This window comes from Acanthaster planci, linkage group LG02 (assembly GCF_054643075.1).
Source record: "Acanthaster planci isolate LZ-2023a linkage group LG02, COTS_SCS, whole genome shotgun sequence".
In the NCBI taxonomy this organism is placed as follows: Eukaryota; Metazoa; Echinodermata; class Asteroidea; order Valvatida; family Acanthasteridae; genus Acanthaster; species Acanthaster planci.
In genome coordinates, this window is record NC_141778.1 from 4062770 (window position 1) to 4084737 (window position 21968).

General features: G+C 41.1%; 1 protein-coding gene across 1 annotated transcript in view; it reads left to right on the forward strand.

Moving 5' to 3' along the window:
* Positions 1 to 11163: 11163 nt before the first annotated feature.
* LOC110975286 (sodium/myo-inositol cotransporter-like) overlaps positions 11164 to 21968 on the forward strand; it is a 29866-nt gene continuing 19061 nt past the window's right edge. Inside the window, exons 1-3 of the mRNA XM_087132794.1 lie at positions 11164 to 11565; positions 17449 to 17520; positions 21571 to 21675. Coding sequence (XP_086988920.1) covers positions 11473 to 11565; positions 17449 to 17520; positions 21571 to 21675 — 270 coding nt within the window. The 5' untranslated portion in view covers positions 11164 to 11472. The remainder of the gene's footprint in view (positions 11566 to 17448; positions 17521 to 21570; positions 21676 to 21968) is intronic.

Consider the following 21968-nt stretch of genomic DNA (forward strand, 5'->3'; position numbering starts at 1 on the left):
TATATTAACAGGATTCGTTTTTTTTTAAATTGATTGTTGTTTTGATGGGTAGACCCATTCATGTGCACCTGTGCTCATCAAACTGAAAAAAATTAAAAGCAGAGCTTCGGATATTCTCGAAATTAAAAAAGAGAGTATTCTAATTTGCTAATTGCACGAGCGGTACCTTTTCATCATCTCAAAGCTGAATATAATGTGCCGACTATTGTGATGCTGTCAGAGGTTTGTCAGTAGAGGGGGTACTTTCTTGTGAGTGGTCATTCAATTCAGTTGCACAATGAACTTACGTATGCTCCCAAAAATGCTTGACTTGAAGTCAAGTCTAAGAGAAGGTTTGCTGGTACACCATGTGGAATCGATCTCTTCTTACTAGTAAGAATGGTAGTTCTGAGAACCAACACTCATATAGAAGTTGGAAGTAATTTCGATTCCATACGTGACCGTATATTGTACAATGTATACTCTGTCGTCTCTGTTCCACTGAATGATGGAATAGGCGGCTTGGATGTCTAAATTGGCACATCTATGATCCCAATGGTGAAATTGCCAAACTGATTGGTAAACTCATCTGATGAAACGGCAAAACTGTCGAACGAAATTGTGTAATTTATGAAAAGGACGACGTTAAGGGCTACCGAAGATAGCAACGGCGTTCATCAGAGCAGAGGTTGGAGTAATGACGGCGGAACGATTTTCAAAGTGAGGGACCATTTTGTGAGACCATCAGGGATCAGCCATTAAAAGACCTGCGTAAATTGGTGGGCCATTACCCCAAGTCTATAAAGTCCCCCCCCCCGCTTCCGTTGCCTGTGGGTTGCACTGGTTTCCGTCTTGAGCAAAAGCACCCACTCATCGGTTAAAATGAGCGGTTCGGCATCGGGCAGGGAGTGTTCATTTTTGTTGGTAGCTAAGCCACCGCAACGCATGCATTTCATTGTCGTTCGTGAACCAGCGAAGTGCTGTTATCACCGAAGTTCGCCCGGCGCCCGGCCGAACGGGGCACATCAGATTTTAGTGAAAGAAATACGTCACACGCGGTCACAGCTATATTATCACGAATGTTCAGTCCCCATGCATGGAGTACTGAAGTGTGACGTCTCTGTGAACCAGAAAGTGCAGTGCAAACGAATGGAGTACGCACGCGTGTTGGTTCACGCCCTGGTTCTAGCGCTAATGCCTTTTGCGCGCCAATTGTGCCCAATCCGCGCATGCGCAATAGTGACATGATGGTCGTCGGCCTGAAAAATTATTCTAGCAGACGACTCGGTGGTGACCCATGTGAGCGATTTGTTCAATTTCAATCAATTCATTTGTGTTAATGAATTGCCAAGGGTCTATCGAATGGTAATATTTAATTGCTTCTTAAGAAAGATCGCCGGATTGTAATCAAAGAAAGTGGAAAATATCAATGTTTAATTAAGAAAACTTATCGTTTCTTTACCTAACTTTGTGTTTTATTTTCACAATTTTTGCCGAGTTTACCTTCAAACAATTTTGATGCCACATGAAAGACCAGTATATCTAATGTACAAAAAAGTTGACTACGTCTAGGAAGAAAACCATTTTTGAAATTCCCTTCGTTTTTCATTGGGACCCATTTTAAAGTCCTTTTCCGTGTTTTTCACGTTACTTAGTGCCCAATTTTCACACTTTTGTCGAATTCCCCTGAGATGATCAGTGATACTGTTTGGAAGACTGATAAATTGTTTGTATATATCAGCTCAATTTTTTTTAAGATCGAGAGTCATTTGTCTGAAATGCAGTTCGTTTTTCATGCAGATTCAACTTAATTTCCGCTCTGAGTTTGGCAGCGGTCGAATGTGAGATGTCGGGATTTTGGGCATGGTGCACACGTACATGTACACATACCTGGATACGAATGCGTGTGGGTACGAGTTGACCTACTGCATGGCACGAATACATGTACCGGTACGTGTACAATCACGTCAAATTGCCCCACTAAAGGCACAAACAAAAACTTTCCGTTTTCATCCATACGGTTTCCTTCTTGTATGATACTTTCTCATTAGGGTGTTAATGATATTCCTTACCCTTCATAAGTAGAGAAATGTCAGGGAAAACTCGGCAAAACTGAAAAAAATCCCCTCTAAAATGTTCGCTTCACTTTCAACTTCTGACCCTGTTACTTTGGAGGTACGTGACAAAAACGGGCCAAACTTTGGCAGAAAATGGATTTTGATAGTGTGCAAGTTATCAAAAGAGACTCTGAGCTTGATGTTGATCGATTACTTTTGGGGTCCACCTGCCCGAGTGAAGAGCCATTTTAATGGCTTCTGTCGTTAGTGGATTCGGTGCACATGCGCACAACTAAGTGAGGGGCTGGGCATGAACTGGTTTGGTTCCCTGCCCAAAGATTCCCTGACGACTCTTGCAAAAATCTTGAAACGGCAGAGTAGTCGGAGATTCTTGGTCTGGGAACCGACTAGGCATGAACGACGTGCAGAGCATTTTTGGTAAATTTCTGCCAGGCGCGCTCCCTCAATGTGGCGGTTATCAATTCGATACTTTTCTTTTTCTCCCTTATTGCAGAAAATATACTCACTACACTTTATTAGTTCATCCTAGAATTATCAAGATAACCAATGATTCGAAACATATTTCCAAAAGACACGTGATCAGTGATACTTGGAAGATAAATTATCGTGATTGTTCCACGGCCCAGTCTCATATAAGTTGACTGACTATAGTTTGTGCTTTGCCATTGGCTAACCATAGGTATGGAGGACGAAAAGTGGCCATCTGCTTATCTACTATCAGAATGGTAGAAAAGCAGAGTTTATGTTCCGTCACATGCAATTTCGACTCTTCTACTTTTCTGCCACCTCAAAAAGCAGAACGAACATTGTTTGATTTTGCAATTTGCTATTTTTCTGCTTTTCTGATTCAAGAAAAGCAGATTTTGCTTTTTCTTTCGTTCGCTGGCGGCCGAAAAGCGGTCATCTGCTTTTCTCCTTTCGAGCAGGCAGAAATGAGGATGGAACGTTTAGACAATAATCGTGAATTCTATTTTTTTGTTTTTTTTTTATACCGGAGGAGCAATTTTACACAGGCGGTCGCAAAGGTGGCCATCTGCTTTTCTGCCTTCCAAGGGCCGTGAAGGGGGTTGTGAACTTCAGGTTATGACCATTTCCTTTCTTGGGTATTGAAGACGTATAAACCAATAATTACACTCTACTCTATCTTTTATAAGGAAAATTGGCACGTTTTCCTTGGCCCAAGCAAGCTTGTGTGTCTATTGGATGATACATGCAGCTGTAAAACCGTATTTCCTTTGAGATGCTGTTTTCTCTGCCTAATAGGTCCGCAGAAAGCATGCTTTTATTAGTTTCTATACGTCTTCACTCCCCTACCTACAGGTTCACGACCCAATTCACGGCCCATTGAGGACAGAAAAGCAGATGGCCACTTTTCGGCCACCTAAGTAAAATCTGCTTCCCCGGTATCACAAAAGCAGAAAAGTTGAATTCACGGTTGTCGTCAAAACGTTCTGTCCACTTTCCTGCTTGTTTGACAGGTAAAAAGCAGATGGCCACTTTTCGGCCGCCATCACAAAGAGGAAAAGTGAAACTACTTTTGTTGTAGCAGAAAAGCAGAAAAGTGGAATAATGCATTACAATAAATTGGCCATTCTGCTTTTTAGGTAGCAGAAAAGTAGAAAAATCAATAATTGCATGTTACAATGACGCAAAATCTGCTTTTCTACTATTCTGATAGCAGAAAAGCAGATGGCCACTTTTCGTCCTCCATACATAGGCCTATTAAACAGGAAGTGATAACCTCGCGGTCAGGGGTCGTGCACAAAGTAGCTAATCACAATGGAAAACCATCAGCCCTTCCCAGCGCCTTGTTCGGCGCAGGGCATCGAGCGAAATTACAGTGGAACACTGTTATAAAGGTCCGTGCATAGGACCTCACAAATTTATCTCAGATTTATCCAATGTTTCAGTATAGAGTTCCTGTTCTTTAACTTGTTGCAAAATGATTTGCAACGTCTTCCGCTTCTCGTCAGGTATGACTGTTAATGCAGAAAATGCGAAGGAAAGTACAAAGGTCAAGAGCATCTTGTGCATCGATCGGGACATAGTGTTTGACTGATTCTTTTTTTCAAATTTTAAAGCATTTTCAAATGCAAGATCGATGTGAGTTTGAAAAGCCCGTCCCCAGTGTTAACGAGACGTTACAGTCTCAAACGTTCTTAAACAAATGTTCTGAAACATGATGCGTTTCTGATTTTTTTCCGGTTGACCTTTGATGTTGTTATCGTTTTAGCCCAAAATCAACAGAAAGTGAAATTCTGGGGAATTTCGGGTACGTGTTCATGTGTATTAGTGTTCTTTATCTTGAGTTAAGAGACGATTAACAAGTTGGTTTTATTCGACCGTATCGTGAAGTTTTTCGCCAGAGTTTGTCTTAAGTGTCGAGAACTATTTTTAAAACATTCCAAAAATATGCAAAAAATCTTGTATACAGTGAAGTGTATAAGTGAATGTATCGGTCCTTAACACCTTTTTAGTTAAAAATGAAAAAAACAATCTTAGAGTTTCGACGTGTGTTGAAAGCGCATCCCACCAAATCCGGGCCGATGCCCAATTTCCGGACATCAAGACTTTTGTATTTTGCACGTGGTTCTTTGTTGCTAGTGTTTTTTAAGAGAGTATAATAAATATTTAAATCTGATAGCTTAAAGTTCATTTACAGATACGTTTAACAACACTTCTCAAAGAATTAAACTTACACAAAAAGTCAACGTGGGCCATGCAAGCTACGTGACTCCATTACATGCTCACGAGGTACATGGCAAGCTGTTTGTTACAGTTTGTTTTAAAATGAGCATGCGTGAAAAACGAGCTGCGTTTCAAGCTAACAGTTTCCTGAAACCATAAGCAACTGTCTTATTCCAAAAAAATTACTAATTTTCCCAAATGGTGTCACGAGTGATTGTAAGGAAAACTCAGTAAAAGTGTGAAAATGAGATACAGAATGAGAAGGCAGCGTGAAAAATAAAAAAATTCACGAGTCTGGGAAATAACAAGAGGAATCTCAAACACAGTGTGAAAACACCATTGGTGTACCCAGAATGCACAATGCGTGCGTCGTTCTTGTTGTAGTAGAATTAATGGCATGTATGGCATACGCTAGTGCCCTTTAGTATGCAATTAGCAAAAAGGTCGCTTAGCCATGTGGTAGTACGGCTAGAAATTCAAATAGCTGAAGACACTTGATCAGACAGTAAAGAGTGGATATTATGAGAGCCGGAAAGGAAAAAAAATGGACATTAAAAAATGCTACAACAAAACGGCATTAACATGTGATCAAGAGAAGAGGTAGCGCCAATGATCCTCCGAACATGCAGTGTCGCTGGTGCCCTGCAAGGTCGGACCGTGTACCGTGCAGTTTAAGGGCCCGGGCCCCGCCTGGTTCAAGTTCTTCGCAGGTCCGCAACACCTTCAGGTGATGAAAGGCAACACTGTGTCCAGCCAACCATTGGCGCCCCCCTCTCCCGCACATGAGCAATAATCTCAAAATCAAGGAGGAATGAACACTCTAAAGGGAGAAGTTAGATATTGACATTACAATTATGGATGTGTATTTTAGGATTGAATGGGAGAAATGTTTTTGCCCTAATAATTGTGTGAGATTCATTTGAGCGTCAGTTATACCTAGTGTTTTCTGGAGGGTCTGTCTCTGTGTATTGAACTTATTACACTCAAGCAGGAAATGTTTGACATCATCGATAGTGCCGCAAGAATCGCAAAAATTATTGGAAGTTTTTCCGATGTTGCAGAGGAAAGTATTAAGTCCTTTGCAGATGCCCAGGCGAAGTCTGTGTAGTTTAATGTCTTGTGTACGTCCTTTGCCCCATTTTGTGAAGGTAAAGGAAGGGTCAAGCTGTAGGTGCTTAGAAGGGTCAATATTTGGGACGGACTTTTTCCAATTATATATGAGATCCTTTTTAAGACAGCGTTTGATTTCGGTGTCCGAGAAAGGGATGTGATGGTCAGCATTTATTTGTTTTTTTTTTGTTCCTAGTTTAGCTAATTTGTCAGCTTTTTCATTGCCAGGAATATCACAATGGCCCGGAATCCATTCGAATACAACAACGTTTCCTTGGTGCTGAATATTAATGAGGGTATGTCGAACGTCAAAGACGATCTTATTCTGGGGCAGGGGGTTAGCAATAGCTTGGATGGCACTTAAACAGTCACTGAATATACAAGAGTGAAGTGGATTGACGGTTTCTATCCATTCCACGGCTAAGAGGATGGTGAAAAGTTCAGCTGTGAAAATAGAGATGCCGTTGTTAAGTCTGACATTTTTGGAGTAGTTAAGTTGGGGAATATGCAGACTGCAGCCAACTGTGTTGAGGTCAGGATTCAAAGATCCATCAGTATCGATCCGAAGTGATTTGTGCCAAACCGTATTAATAACTTCTTTGCTGATACTTCCTCGCATGTTTGGGTCGTCATTGTATGAGATCCGGGAAAAGATTTCTGTAGATATGTTAGGTTTGTAATAGTGCCAATATGGAAAGGTGTTAGTCAAAGGGAAGGTAACAATATCATATTTAGTAGCTCTGGCTTCAAAAGGAGTTTTGTGTGGCGTTTGACTCCATTTCTCATTGAAGTAACTTTTTTTGCCAGTTATCTTGATCAATATACTGATTTGGGTGGTTTTTGTGAGCCTTTATTTTGATGCTGTAAATGTCACTCAAGAATTGACGACGGAGGTTCAGTGGAGGGTCGCCACATTCTAATTGAAGCTTGAAGAGAGGAGTACCTTGGAGAGCCCCTGTACAGATTTTAAGAGCTTGATATTGTATGCTGTCTAATTTTTGTTTCATGGTAGTGGAAGCGGAGTCGAAAGCTTCACATCCATATTCAAGAACTGGTTTGATTAAAGCTGAGTATAACTGATAAAGTGTCTTGCAGTCAGCGCCCCACGTGGTTCCGCTAATACAGCGCAGGAGGTTAAGTTTTCTTTTGCATTTCATGACAATATTATCTATATGTAGTTTCCACGTAAGTTTGCTGTCAAAGGTAACGCCCAGGAATTTGGCTGATTGTAAAAATTGGATTGAGCGGTTCTGGATAGAGAGGGAGACGTTGGTTTTCTGTTTGTTGGTGAATAGAACTGCAACGGTTTTAGGGTAGGATAATTTGAAACCCCATTTTTCACACCAAGTGAGAATGTTATTAAGACTATTTTGGATTATTGTCTCAAGGAAAGAGATGTTCCTGTTAGACTTCCATATGGCTATGTCGTCTGCATATTGGGAAACTTTGACGTTAGGAAGGTGCTGGGAGAGATCGTTCACTGCAATGTTAAAAAGCAAAGGACTGATGACACTGCCTTGGGGAAAACCATTTTCCTGGGTTCTTTCAGTAGAGAGAATATTGTTGATCTTAACGTGGATTTTTCTATCACAGAGAAAATTATCAATCCAGCGGGTTATTTGCCCATATATGCCCATGGCTTGGAGTTTAATTATGATCCCTTTACGCCATAGCATATCGTAAGCCTTCTCAAGGTCAAGAAAGACTGTAAGAGTGCTTTCTTTGTTAGCACGGGCTTTGTTAACGGACGACTCAAGATTAAGAATGTGATCTTTTGTGCTACGTCCTTTACGGAAGCCGCTCTGTTTCTGGCTGAAGAGGTCATGTGTTTCTATATATCACAATAAGCGGGAGTTAACCATGCGTTCCATTAGCTTGCATAAGGTGGAGGTGAGAGCCATTGGGCGGTAAGATGAAGGGTTGGCTGGATCTTTCCCTGGTTTGAGGATAGGAATGGGAATAGTGTCTTTCCACTGCTTAGGGCATTGGGAGGTGTACCAGATCATGTTGAAGATGATGAGTAAGTATTCCCTGATTTTAATGGGCAAATGTTTGATAACCGCATTGCTGATTTCATCTTTTCCCGGTGTTGTATATTTGGAAGCATCAATGGCATGATTCAATTCGTCAATGTTGAAAGGTTCATTAAGGACTCCATCATTGTTGTCTTGAAACCTGAAAGTGCTTTCCGCCTCTTTTTGGTGTTGATGAAAGAGGGGTTTCAGTTTTCATTGCTACTGATTTTAGCAAAATTATCAACAAGGGTCTCAACTTTGTCTTTGTCAGTGACAACGTTTTTACCGTCATAATTAATGACCGGAATGTTGGTCTTTTTGTGAGAAGGGTCAATACGTTTAACTTTGTTCCAAATAAGTTTAGTATTAGTTCCTGGCTTAAGGTCGTTGCAAAATTGTTCCCAGTCATTTCTTTTTGCAACTTTGATGGTTTTCTTAGCGATAGCACAGGCTCTTTTGTAGTTTATTAGATCAGATGGGATATAGACTAGTTTTTCTCATTTTTTTAAAGCCTCCTTTTTGTTTTATATAACTTTCTGACGTTCGTCATTCCACCAAGTGGTAGGTGGTTTGTTTGTGCGACTAGGTTTGGTTTTAGGTATAGAACTAATCATTGCGCAATCAAGTTCATGAATGAAGTTGTGGTATGTAGCGTCGATACTGACTGTGCTGTCTGGCTTACTGATTAGACAGTTGCATTCCTTTGCAAATTTGCCCCAATCAGCTTTTTTAAGTGACCACCGAGGTGTAGAGTGGTTAGTGCTTTTATAAATGCGATGATTAATTTCAATAGTGATTGGACAGTGATCGCTCCCCATCGTGTTATTTAGAATGGTCCATTTGCATTTGGAGGCTATGCAAGGGGGGGGCAAGGGTAATATCTATACATGAATGGGAACTGCGTGATGAGTTAACTCTGGTATCTTCTCCAGTGTTAAGACGGACCAAGTTGTTGTTCGAGATAATATCATCAATAATTTGTCCATTATGATCAAGTTTAGAGCTACCCCATGGTGGGTTGTGACCATTAAAGTCGCCACAAATTATGCAAGGCTTGTCAGTGTTTCCAATGATTTGGTTAAGTGAGTTGAAGTCTAGTGTGGAGCAAGGGTTGTAAGCATTGATGATATTAATTTTATTTTTACATTCATCGTAAATTTCACCTATTTGGAGCTCCAGACGGATATTAAAACCCGTTTTGTATTTGAAAGCAACTCCATGTTTTACAATAAAAGCACATCCACCACCATTTTTTGTTTGAGTTGTTTCGGTCATGGCGGTATACATCGTAGCCACTTAATCTGAAATTTTTATTCTCTTTCAACCAAGTTTCTTGGACGCAAATAATGTCTAGTTTCTTGATCGTAGGCCAGGAGTAAATTATTTCTTTTAGTTCCTTTTGATGAGCCTGAAGGAATTGTGCATTCCATTGTAAGATAATTAAGTCTGTCATCAAAGTGTAAATATTCATGATGTTGCGTTTCTGTTACTTTTGGGGGGTTGGCTTGCGTTTGACTGGTCAGATGAGTGTGTTCCTGTTTTTGTTTGATGAGATTTCGACGCATCTGTTTTCTTCGGGCTGGATGGAGTCTGTGGAGTTGATCTGCGTCTGCCAGGTTTTTCTTTGTGTTTTTTGAGTTCTTCAGGTTCGGGACGAAGATGGTCGATAAGAGATTTAGTTGCAGCTACTCTCTCGTCTTTGTTCTTGAGGGTATCCATTATTTGCATTACTCCGGTGAGTAGTTCTAGGATATTGACTGCGCTACAAAGGCACTGATGCGTGGATTCAGTTTGTGTTGCAGTTGCCTGTGCAGTTTGGGTGGTGGCATCCTTTCTTTGTTTCGAGGGGAGGGTAGTTTTGGGTTGAATAGGTCTGCTGATCTTAGTTTTTGTTCTATTTGGGTTGTCACGACTTGTGGATTTTACCTCAGGGGTTGCCATTGGTTGTGTTGCAGGAGTATATTGGGTGGATGATGTGTTTGGGTTTATTGAGATGTCTGTTTTAATAGCCTTTGCTGCGTCTGCAAATGATATATTGTATGAAACTTTGATGTTCTGGATGCGTCTTTCTTGTTTCATAGTGTTGCAACCTGCATATGCTGATAAATGTTGCTCCCCACATCTGCAGTATTTAACTTCATCCTTCTGTGTGCAGTGTTCGTATGAGTGTGAGCCGCCACAGCGAACACATCTAGCAGCGCTACGACAGTTATTTGCCACATGACCAAGTCGTTGGCAGTTAAAGCAACAGATGACGGGTGGGATGAAAGGCTTGACTCTGAAGTTTTCATATCCTAGCTGGAAGGTTTCAGGGAGGGTGGGAGTGTTAAAAGTTAGGCAGACAGACAGACTTTTCTCGAATTTACCATCTTTTCTGCGCATTAGACGCTTGACTTCCAGGATACCTTGTTTCTTGCAATCTTCTAGAATTTCTTTGTCATCTAGTTCAGTGGGGATTCCAGTTATTACACCTTTACTCTGGGTTTCTGATTTTGCAAATTCGGTAGTTATAGTCCATTGATCAAGTTGCGACGTGGCTTTGAGTTTTTTGGCCTGGGCTGACGTATTACATCTTACAGTAATGCCCCCTTGATTGTTTTTGGTGACGCTTTTCACCGTAGTTGCGACCTAGGATGTTCAAGGCTTTAGCAATTTTAATCGGGCTAACCTTAGCAAGTTTGATATCAGGGGAATTAATGATGACCAGTGTAGGTTGACTCTTGATGTTTGGGTTCTGAATGAGACGGCGTTTAGGTTGGGAGTTTTGTGGAGGGTCACTATCTGAATCTGTGTAGACGTCACTGTATGTTATGTGCTGTCGTTTATGGCTTTTAGGTTGAGACTGTGTTTCATTTTGGGCTTGACTCATTAATCTATCTGGGTTTGATCGTGATCTGTCATCATTCTCTTGAAGATTGTCATAAGGCCTTTGATTAGATTGTGATAATTGATCCCATGTCTTGGGGTGGAATCGGCCTAAAGCGGCCTAGAAAGGGGGAAAGCTTAAAGTTTAAAACTTCCTGATAATGAGATATTGCTTAACAGTTGAAGTAGCAACACAAGAATCTTGAAAAATAATCAAGTATGCCAAACGAAGGCAGTCACTGGCTGACAGAGATTCAAATTTTCGCGCGCTCTCGAACATTCAATCCTACGTCCGGTCACGGCAAAATCTTCGCGGGTCTCCCTGCGTGCGTCGTCTCCGTGCGTCTTGTTTTGTAGGCAAACGGGCCATTAGTGCGCATGCGCAAGAATACCCTCGCCACATGTACACATGTACACTGTACGTACGTACGTGTGGAGTACACGTTCATGTACTTTATGCCGACGCGGCGTTCGTCCAACGTGGGCTATCTAGCCGAGCAAGGTTCTGCATGCAGTTTGCTTCCTATTAAATATTTTTCAAACCATTGCATGGAACCATTGACATTGTCCTTGGGCTTCTGTTTGTCGTAGGAATTAGTGGGGATACATGTACATGTATATCGATCTACATGTAGACCAGGCCTAGCTGGCCAAGGAGAACACACCACCTTCGGTGATCTGAAGAGGTGATTTGGTTTGGTTTATAGCTCCATGGTTTGAGGGCGTGTCTGCAAAAGATGCCGGAGGAGGCCATCAACACAACCCTGGTGGCTTGGGACTATGTGGCCATCGCCACCTACTTTGTCTTGGTCCTGTGCGTGGGATTGTTTGTAAGTAATCTTTGGCGAGCATTCCTCCATGACTGGATCAATGAACAAACACGGTCGATCGTGGCCATGATAACAAGCGGCAGCGCCGTTTCTAAACCTTCAGCCTAATCTCGAGCCTTCCATACAGACCTTCCGCTGCTTGCAAGAGCTGCACTCAATCACACATGTGAAGCCAAACCACGGTTCACAACCATGCACAATGTGTGACATCTAGCATGTCTAGATGCTCAACCAAGCATAAAAACTTATCTCCTTGCAGTGGCGCGCCTATAATAAGAAGGCTTTGTCTACTTGTCTTGATACTCAAGACAATGATAGATACCGAGCCAACACCCCTTTTCAGGGGTCAAAGGCTGGCCGGAAGCGTGTAGAGCTAGAGGGGGTGGAGTACGCGGGTGGTTACGGGGATCATAGAGCAAGGACACATAAACTAGATCTATCATCACGGATCTAGGAGAATTTAAGGATGGGGATGGTTTTTATATCCATGCCCCTATAAAGAGGTTACTAACCATGCTAATGGGAAGGTCTTTAAAAATAAGGTACTCTCCCTGGTCACCATGGTCACAACCAATTGAAGACCTGGAATCTTGAAAACTGATCAGTAGCATGGAACTATTAAAATAATATTGTGACTACAAACATCTAACAAAGCAAACGTTTTTGCTTTTGTTAAATGTTAATCACTGTTTATAGTGTGTCACTGTAGCTCCATTCAGTCATGCTTGGTAATAGAGGGAAAGATGGAGGAATCTTTCCCGGGGGGGTCAGGCCAGAGATTTATTTGATGTCTCAGTTTTTGCAGACCAGCAGAAATGATGCTGAAACATTACATGACATACATTATTTACAGCGGTATTCGTGTACTTAATTATTTTTATTCTAGAGGGATCCCAATACAACGCTTTTAGCATTGACCTGCGCATTTCCGCATTTGAAAACGAGACTTTATTCAGGCTTGGGTGAATCCATGCTGAAAGCGGGTAGAATCGATTGCAAATTTGGAATCGGAGTCGCGATTCCCTTTTTTTGAGGAATCGAATCCACGCCACTGCCGATTCCATCACCTGGAGATCTGATTCCAGGAACAGTCCAGCGATTCCAAAAGACTCCCATATAAAATGATCCGTCGAGTTTTGAAAAAAATTTGTGGTTTTATGTCAAATCAAGGAACGTAATCCACGTGGCTTTATTTTCGTTGGCAAAAACTGAAGTCTGCGACGCGTTATAGCCCACATGCTTTGCAGAATCGCAGTGGCTCCGTGCAGTACTCCGACCCATTTGTCTACAGCATGCCCATGGCCCACTGTTGGCTGCATGCCGATTGTGACCCCTTAACATGCTGAGCATTTGGATGCTACATTGTGAGCGATGAAAACTACACGTACAGCGGAGTTTTTCCCGGACGCCAAATTCCTTGCAATGAAATTTCTTGTCGCTGATTACCCTCTATTTCTTATTGGAAACTTAATTGTAACATCTGAAGGATTGACACACATTCCTTGGAAAGTTTATTGCTTCCAAAAAAAATCTTCCGCTGGACCAACGTTGCGTTTTAATCTTCAAGATCGAATCAAACTGTGTTGGAGAAAGTAGGCCTACATGTACTTCATCACATATTACAAAAATTTGCTCAGAACTGCAAGAAAAAACTGAACAGCCCTTTGCCTGATATTAATTCTTCCTTTAGCATGAATTACTCCAAATGCAAGTACATGTAACTGTTGAAGCATTTGAAAATTCCCATGATGCCAGCTTTTGGAAAATTCCCCAATCCCACAATAACTTGACATAAAATCAGCGATCCGAAGTTATTCAAAGTCAAACATTTCCAGGGTTTGCCAACTAAACTTAAACCATTCATTAAGAAAGAGAAGCTGGCGAGATCGGCAATGGCATCGGCCCAGGTGGAGATCGGTGTTCAAATTATGCATGTTTCTAATACATGTACAGTCCTGCATGCATCGACCGCTCTCCGTTGGTGCATGGACATAGTTAAGTTTTTTCCATAGTCTGTAGTTAATTTGACACTAATGGATAGACTTTTCATCTGGGAGCTTTTGCAACCAAAGGTAACAGTGAGGTGAAAATACCGTTGACGTGTAAATGTAATGGCTTAGATGTCATGGAGCTGAGTGGTGCTTCATCCCATAGTCCAGAATGCTTGTGTAACCCGGAAAAGTGGCACACTAGGGGGGAACGCACAATAGCTAAGAGAAATTCAAACTGAACCAAGGATCTTTGAAGGGACAAGTCACAGGGAACTGATTTAATGGGGACTCGGACACCAATTCTAGATTTCAAAATAAAAAAAGGGCAAAACGATTGATTTGTAGAAGTGTCAAGACCCGATCAAATCTAGAAACAATGACTTACATGTAGAAACCGAAGACCAAAAAGTTAGACCTGAAAACCAAAGACTAAAAACAAAACTAAAAGCTTGACCGACACGGTGCGTAAAATAGTCTGTATGAGAACACGCTCAGACTTTTAGCTGTAAAAAAAAAAAAGAGAAGAAAACAAAGAACATAAGAAACAACAAACAAATCCCTTGTGCTTAGACTGGGAGGTGAGAGCGGTGTCATGATGTTGAAACTGTACACAGGCTGATAGGGCTCATTAAGTATTCAGATCCTGTGGCATGTCCAATAAACAACTTAAAAAGTGAAGAAAAGGGAAAGTCTAAAACTGAACTGTGAACTTGCAAGGTTCATTCACAGGCTAATTTCTGGCTGTGCCACATGTGCAGAGTGCATCAAACTGTAAGCGATGGTAGTATTTGTTATTCAGTGACAATAAAAGTTTGAATTCAGCATCTGCGGTACTTGTGCATGTTACACAGACTCGGGAGCCTTTCCTCCATTAGCTTTTTTGGAGCAGGGCGGACACAGAAGGCGGCCACTATATGAAGTGGGTAGATTTGAGTCAACACAAAAGATGATCCCCGTCAGTGGTGTCCACTATATTTATAAAGTAGGCTAATGAAAGCACGCTGTATAATTACCTCTCTTACAGCTCTTTATATTAAGGAGGGTGAGGTTGTTGCATAGGAAGTACCGGTATTTTTGCTAGCTGAAGTGGTTCCCTGTTTCTCTCTGGGAATTGATAGGCAGCAGTTGTACGACGGTAGCACTTAATTTTTTTTGGGGGGGTGAGAATTCTTTTATTTATTTTAAAAAATTGTGACTTTCAAGGAGACTGCTGATAACCGCAGTACCAGAGTGCCACCTGTGCATAGCGTACATGTACGGTAGCTTGGACCGATGCTGCATGTGGCATGACTGACACATTGTATATTACCACCATACCCCTGTATGCCTTTTCACTTTACTGCCTCTTAACTCCACTTGAATTCCACTCTGTGCCAACTTTGGCCTGCCCATGGTTGCTGATTTTTCAACTCCACATTCAAACCCCTGTTTAAGGAAGCACTCTCAACACAAGCCTGAATCCAACTTTGAATTTCACTGACGTTTACAAAATGGCTGACTGAATGTATTCAGAAAGACAGTTTAAACCTTGGCCCGTTAGCATTGGAGTCAGTCTTCAAATGTGCTTGTAAATGGGCAAGTACTTGTAACATGCCTCTTTGTTAAGCGAAAGTTTCATCATTTCTAATTTGCATTTACATGTAACTCAGTCCTTCAAGGCCTTAGAAATCTACACATTGCATTATTTGCAGAGCTACAAGGTACATTACATGTAAGTTACATTCTTTAATTACCTAAAGTACAGTGTAATCCTTTTGGGTTAATTATATAAATACCGGCACTTTTTTGATGTTTTAAACGTGGCTGCTCATCATTTCAAAGATGTGCATTTTTCTTGTTTTCAGGAATAAACAAGAATTGGAGTATATTAATTTCCACCTACATGTATTTTCATATTTGTAAGTGAAGTTAATGTAATTTTGGGTGATCCAGGCTTGGCCTCTCAGATATTTTCAAATGCATGTTTTTTTTTCTATCCGGCAAGTTGACCGTATATTTAGGTGAGCATGAGCAGTAATCCTGCATTTGATTTTCCTGTAAGGATCAACCTGGGGGAGTATTCAACCCTGTTCCTTCCACATCGCTAGCTGTTTTGAACCCAGGGCAAGATTTTCAACTCTGGGTTCAAAAATCTCACCCCTGGACTGGAGCAGAAATGAGTTTTTTAACCTGGGGCGAAATCAGTCTCATGTTGACTGGGGGTAGGCCCCAGGGTGAAATTTTGCCACTGTAAAATGTTGTATGGTGTCCACCCCTTGTCAACCCCCAAATTTGTCTTACGGAAAAAGGCCTTACCCGTATATATACATGTACATGTATATGTAGGCTATACGATGCACATGTCCAACGACTGTGAATAAAATTAAACTTCCAACTGATTGAAAAAAAGTTTGATTATCTGTTTGGGTTTTGACAGCATCTGACACAAGGTTACCTCATTAAACGTACTGTATCAGAGACTTTCAAGTACATGTACATGTACATGTCCTTATCTGGATAGTTCTAACACATAACGGTATACACTAACAAACCGTGTTGGTATGGGGAGGGAGGGAGGGTGCTGTGTGTGGTTGCCCCAAAGTGACTAGGGTCTAGAGGTGGGGGGGGAGTAAAACATTTATTTTGTGGAAGGCCCTTAACCTTGAAAGGAACAATGAATTCAGGGCCCTTGAAAATAAATGAACTTAATTCATTTCAAATTAAAAAAAGCTGTGAAAAGTACTTGAAAAATTGATTTATGTCCCATTACCATTTTGTCGTCCAGCTCTGTACGTATTCATTCTAAATCATCGGTTATCAATCAGAAACCAGTTTAATTGCCGGTTTTAATTCTTAAGTGTTGGAATTAAAAATTTGAAAAAGTTCTTTTAAAAGGACTGAAATAAGTGGGTTTCTCGTAATGCCTGGCAAACTTTGTCAAATGAAAATAACTAATCCAGAAATGGGCAGTTCCATGGTGTCAGAGGCCCATTTCAGACGCTCCAGCAGTTGCATTTTTAGACTTATAATCACACATGTAAAGCAGATTTTCATTTTGATAAAAGCATCAGCCGTCACGGTAGGTACACGTAGTTACATGTAGTTCTCGATTCAATGAAACATTACTCATCCAGCATTATTGCTCTTATAGAAACTGACTCTTAACACCATAGCAACAGACGCACTCAGAGAAAATTGGTCAAGTATCCATTTTTGTATCACAAACTCTAGTGATGTGCTAGGACCAGAAGTTACATGTATCTTTTTCCTGTGTTTAGTTTCTTTAGACTCTTGTTAATATACACGTGTACATGTACTTCAAGGCATGACATATTTTTGTCTGATCGTGACTTGCAGAAAAAGCGATTGTTAGATTGGTGTTGGACGTACACATCTGAAAGTACTTGCAAAGTAGAATGTAATCCAGTAAAATGTAAATCATATCACTTATTCCTGCGCATAATTAGTAACAAAGAGAGACTTCAAAAAGTGATTACCAACAAAACTTCACAGAAGCATCAGTTTGGTGCCCAAAAATACCACCCAAAACCCACAAGTTTTATCACCAAGCAGGCTTTTTAGACTGCCAAACCCACTTCATTTCATTACTTCAAATTAGTATACCCAACAAAGGGAATCTCTTTTTGTCTCTTTGATTCCACATTATTTTAGTTTTGAAGATTTACAAAATTTTCTATTTCTAAGCCATGTCGACTTGTCCGTGGAACAACAAGGCTACATGTATTGATAACTGCACAATTTGAGACTTATTTTTTGACTTAAAGGCAAAAAGTAAGTTCAGCTGAGTAAATCTGTCATATTTGTTAACTAATAAACTAACGAATGAAGCTGTCATGGAAGCTTAATAATGAAAACTTCAAATTTATTGTTATGAATCTTTCCTTTTTTGTAGTCATTATGCCGCTCCAATCGTGGGACAGTGAGTGGTTACTTTTTGGCCGGCCGCTACATGACTTGGTTGCCGGTAAGTAGAGTTATATGTACCATAATTGCGTGCTAATCCTCCGTACTATAAATTAGCCCTAACCCTGCTAAATGCACCAAAATGCACCAGAGGGAAAAAGTTGTTGCAAATTGGTGCGTGTAGCAGTCAACACAAATCTTGTGATCCAGTACCTACAGGTACCTAGACTGACAAACATTAGTTCACTGCACAATGCACCAAAATGCACTGGTGCCTACTGGTGTATTTTGCAGGGTCCCATTTGGGGTCTGGTGCATTCTGGTGCATTTACATGTAGCAGGGTCCCTGGCAAATACCCGGTGGGGGGGGGGGTTACGAATGGGATAAATTTGATTAAAGCAAGCATTAGTATTGCATTTCACAGTATCACAGGTGAGTTTTGCAGTATCAAATTTCACAGTATCAGATTTTTCTGACAAAATGTACAAGTCCCTACTGGTACCTTCAGACAGTACTGTACTTTTGACTATGTTACTCATGCATGATTGGGTTGCTCCATGATTGGGATATTCCTTGCCTTTTCAAAATGCTGGCATGAGTAACATTGTCAAAAGTACAGTACTTTTGGCAATGTTACTCATGCATGATTGGGTTGCTCCATGATTGAGACATTCCTTGCCTTTTCAAAATGCTGGCATGAGCAACATTGTCAAAAGTACAGTACTTTTGACAATGTTACTCATGCATGATCGGGTTGCTCCACGATTGGGACATTCCTTGCCTTTTCAAAATGCTGGCATGATTACAAGAGAGCAGGCCTTGTGCATGAGTAACATTGTCAAAAATGTTACTCATGCATGATTGGGTTGCTCCATGATAGGGGCATTTTTCGCTAGAATTTGTACGCCGGGTTAGTACTATTTCAAGGCCTGGAGAAACAAGTGTACATTTACTGAATGAGCGAATTTAGGCCAACTAAAATAATTTAATGTTTTCCTCCCTTCGTTCATCCCTTTAAAAAAATTATACAAGTTGAATGTTAAAGTTTTGAGTTGTATTGTGTACTTGTCCTGTAGTACATGTACACACATTACATACATGTATGTACTGAGCACTCCTGTTATGTATGGATGGATGGATGGATGGATGGATGGACGGACGGATGGACGGACACATACAAATGTACATGTAAAGCATGTGGGGAAAATGTAAGGGATGGGGGGGACTCCAAGTGACAGATTAGGATATTGGTTGGGGGAGGGGTACCTGTAGGAGGAGGATCATGGGGACAAAGTACACGTCTTTAGAAAGTGGACGAAATGCTGGATAAGGTTGGCGTAATGGTTGGGTTGGATTAGTGGGATGATGAGACAGCCAGAGTAAGAAGTGAAAGTGTAATGTTATTTGAAACTCTTAACAGGCATGTGGGTAAACAGTTCATGAGAGTTTTGGGATTCATTCATAGTTTGGATTTTCATAGTTTGGATTCATTTATAATTTACAGTGATTAACATTTCAAAGAAATATCGGCACACATAGGATGTTGACAATAATAGCTACCGTTTTATTTGGATATCAGTAATTTATCTTCAATGCTATCAGGACAGAGAATACAATTTGAACAGCTGCAGTTTCACATGCGTACATGTTCTAGTATGTGTAAAATGTAGGAAGCGTTAGTTTATGAATTAGCTTCCACTTTTCAGTATTTACAGGGTTAGCAAATTTTAATCTTACTTAGAAACAATAAAATTTTTTTTGAAAATACAGGTGTGTGGCGGTTTTCGGTTGATTGCTCTACCGCTACAAAGCTCCCTTGATTGTCTGACTTCAATTAAAGTTCAAAGTTCCAAGTTGACAAATTGTATATAATGAGCTTGAGTTCTTTAATACAGTTTCACAAGGTTTCACATTACAGCCAATTATGCCAATAATGGGATTTCCCAAGTGTTCTGGTACTCAAGGGATTTCACAGATGTCAATGCATTCATGAATTCACAGGTGTCACGATGGTTCACAAATTCACAGATATCACAATGGTTCATGAGGGTTGATGATAGTTCACTGTGGCTCACATAAAAACTGGAATATATATATGAAAGATTAAAATAAACACAAATTCATAAGTGCATCTCCAAGTACAATAAAAATGGGGAATGATTAGAAATGCTGCATAACTTGAACCTCAAATCATCCGGTATAAATGGCAAGAAATGAATTCAGGATATTATAAATCCTAAAATTATATGTAGCGGTCCGGTCCTTCTGCAGTTGTCAGGAGGGTGGAGATCCGTCCACCAATTAAGGAGGATAGGAGGCGCAAAACCAGGCAACAAACGGACTCGAGGCGACTGTGGCTTGATTCCCTTCGATTTATTCCCAGGTGCTAATCAGAAAAAATGTAACCAAAAGGAAGCCAAGAAAAAAACCCTGAAGAAAGACAGAGGACGTACTATTATTGAGTGATGGCTCACATGTACTGTACATCGTAATAAACGTTACATTCGCTATGTCCGTGATAAATTCACGCAAAGAAATGTCTCTGTACAATCATAAATTCTCTTACCCTGACGTCTAAAAGACTGCCCAAATTGGTATGAACTCTAAAGCCAACAGGAATTTAGGGCTTAGGTTATTTCACAAGGAGCCATGTTGCTGTGACCGTGGTGCAGGTCTCAAGAGTGGGAACGGTCACTGTGAAAAGCCCGGAAACTTCTCAAGTCCCGCCAAAATGTAATACAATGTAAGCAACTTCCGGCTAAAGGGCGTGGCGTAAAGATAATTGAAGTCTGCACACGGCAAGGGACGCTCATACTCACGCATTGATCTCGTGCCAGAGACCAGCAGGTCAGAGTTCATATTCGCATCAAAAGTAATTATCTCACCGGGGAAACCGCAGATCCCTACCTATATGAGAATCTAGATCCACTGTTTAAGGGGGGCAAAACCAAGATAACGTAAGGTACGGTGCATGTGTATCATCAATTGCATATCATTAGACAAACACACTATAAAAATTGGTCCTATTGATCTGCTACTTTACCTTAAAAATACTACAAGATATCCCTGTTAAACCACTAAAAATAACGTGAAAGCTAATTGTGTGATTCATGATACACTGGACAGCAGAAGAAACTTGCCACTTCTTTCAAAGGCCACACATAAAAATTCACTCCAATTTTTGTACACAGGTATGCTGCAGTACCCCTTACTAATCACATGCCCAAAAGCAAGTGATTATCTTTATAACAAAGAAGAAATTGACATGCACAGCAACTTGGTTACTGAATCAAAAGTCACACACAAAAGCACTCTCCACCAAGCAAAAATGACCCATGAATGGACAACATTTTAAACAACCAATGACAAAGTGAACACCTGTTTTGTCAAAGTGATGTGCATGAGTGGTTTCTGTATAGGGATGCCATCCTTACTGACTATGCATACACATTATTGAAAAGTAATGATTGTGACTTCTTTATTTCGTCCTGTGACATTGATTTCTGCGTAAAACTTAAGGCTCATTCTGTTACATTCTGTGACTTTTGATTCAGTAACCAAGTTGCTGTGCATGTCAATTTCTTCTTTGTTTATAAGGACAGAAGTGGCAAGATTCTTTTGCTGTCCAGTGTATATAAGATTCAGCTTCATGTACCTCTGTCCTTAGGTCGGGTTATGAGAGAAAACTTCAGGGTTCGTTGAGTCAAAATTTACTAACGATGTCTGATAAAAACATGGTCATGAAAAAATGTCAAAAACATGTCACATTTTGCGATGCGATACAGGGGAAATCGCTCACTGTACGTGTACATGTATTCCTGTCCTGGCCCTGTCCCAACCCTCTCATCCCTCCCTCCCCACCGGTGCCCCTGGCCCTGTCCCAACCCTCTCATCCCTCCCTCCCCACCGGTGCCCCTGGCCCTGTCCCAACCCTCTCATCCCTCCCTCCCCACCGGTGCCCCTGGCCCTGTCCCAACCCTCTCATCCCTCCCTCCCCACCGGTGCCCCTGGCCCTGTTCCAACTCCCCTTTTCCCGCTGCTACCCTGCCTTTGCCCCTCCCTCCAGTCACTATTTTAACTCTCTACATCCACACACTTGTATCCCCTAAGGTTGGAGCTTCTCTCTTTGCGAGCAACATCGGCAGCGAGCACTTTGTGGGCCTGGCAGGGTCTGGTGCTGCAGGTGGCATTGGGGTTGGTGCTTTTGAGCTCAATGTAAGTCGAGTTGTGCTACCTAAAATTTGTCTGATAAAGCCATGTCTTAATCAACTGGCTGTGGCTTGGAGTAGTGTAGGTACATGTAGCTATGGGATATGGCTGCAACCACCAGTCAGTAGCATATGTATCATTTGCAGCCACAGCCATAACTTTTGGACGCAGCTTAATATACACCCAGGGCTCATTTCATGGAGCTGCCAAGGGAAGATTTGTGAAGCCAAAAGCATAGGCTGTGTCCAAACTCGGAATAACTTGGAAATGGCTGCAACCCTAACCATAGACTAGTATGT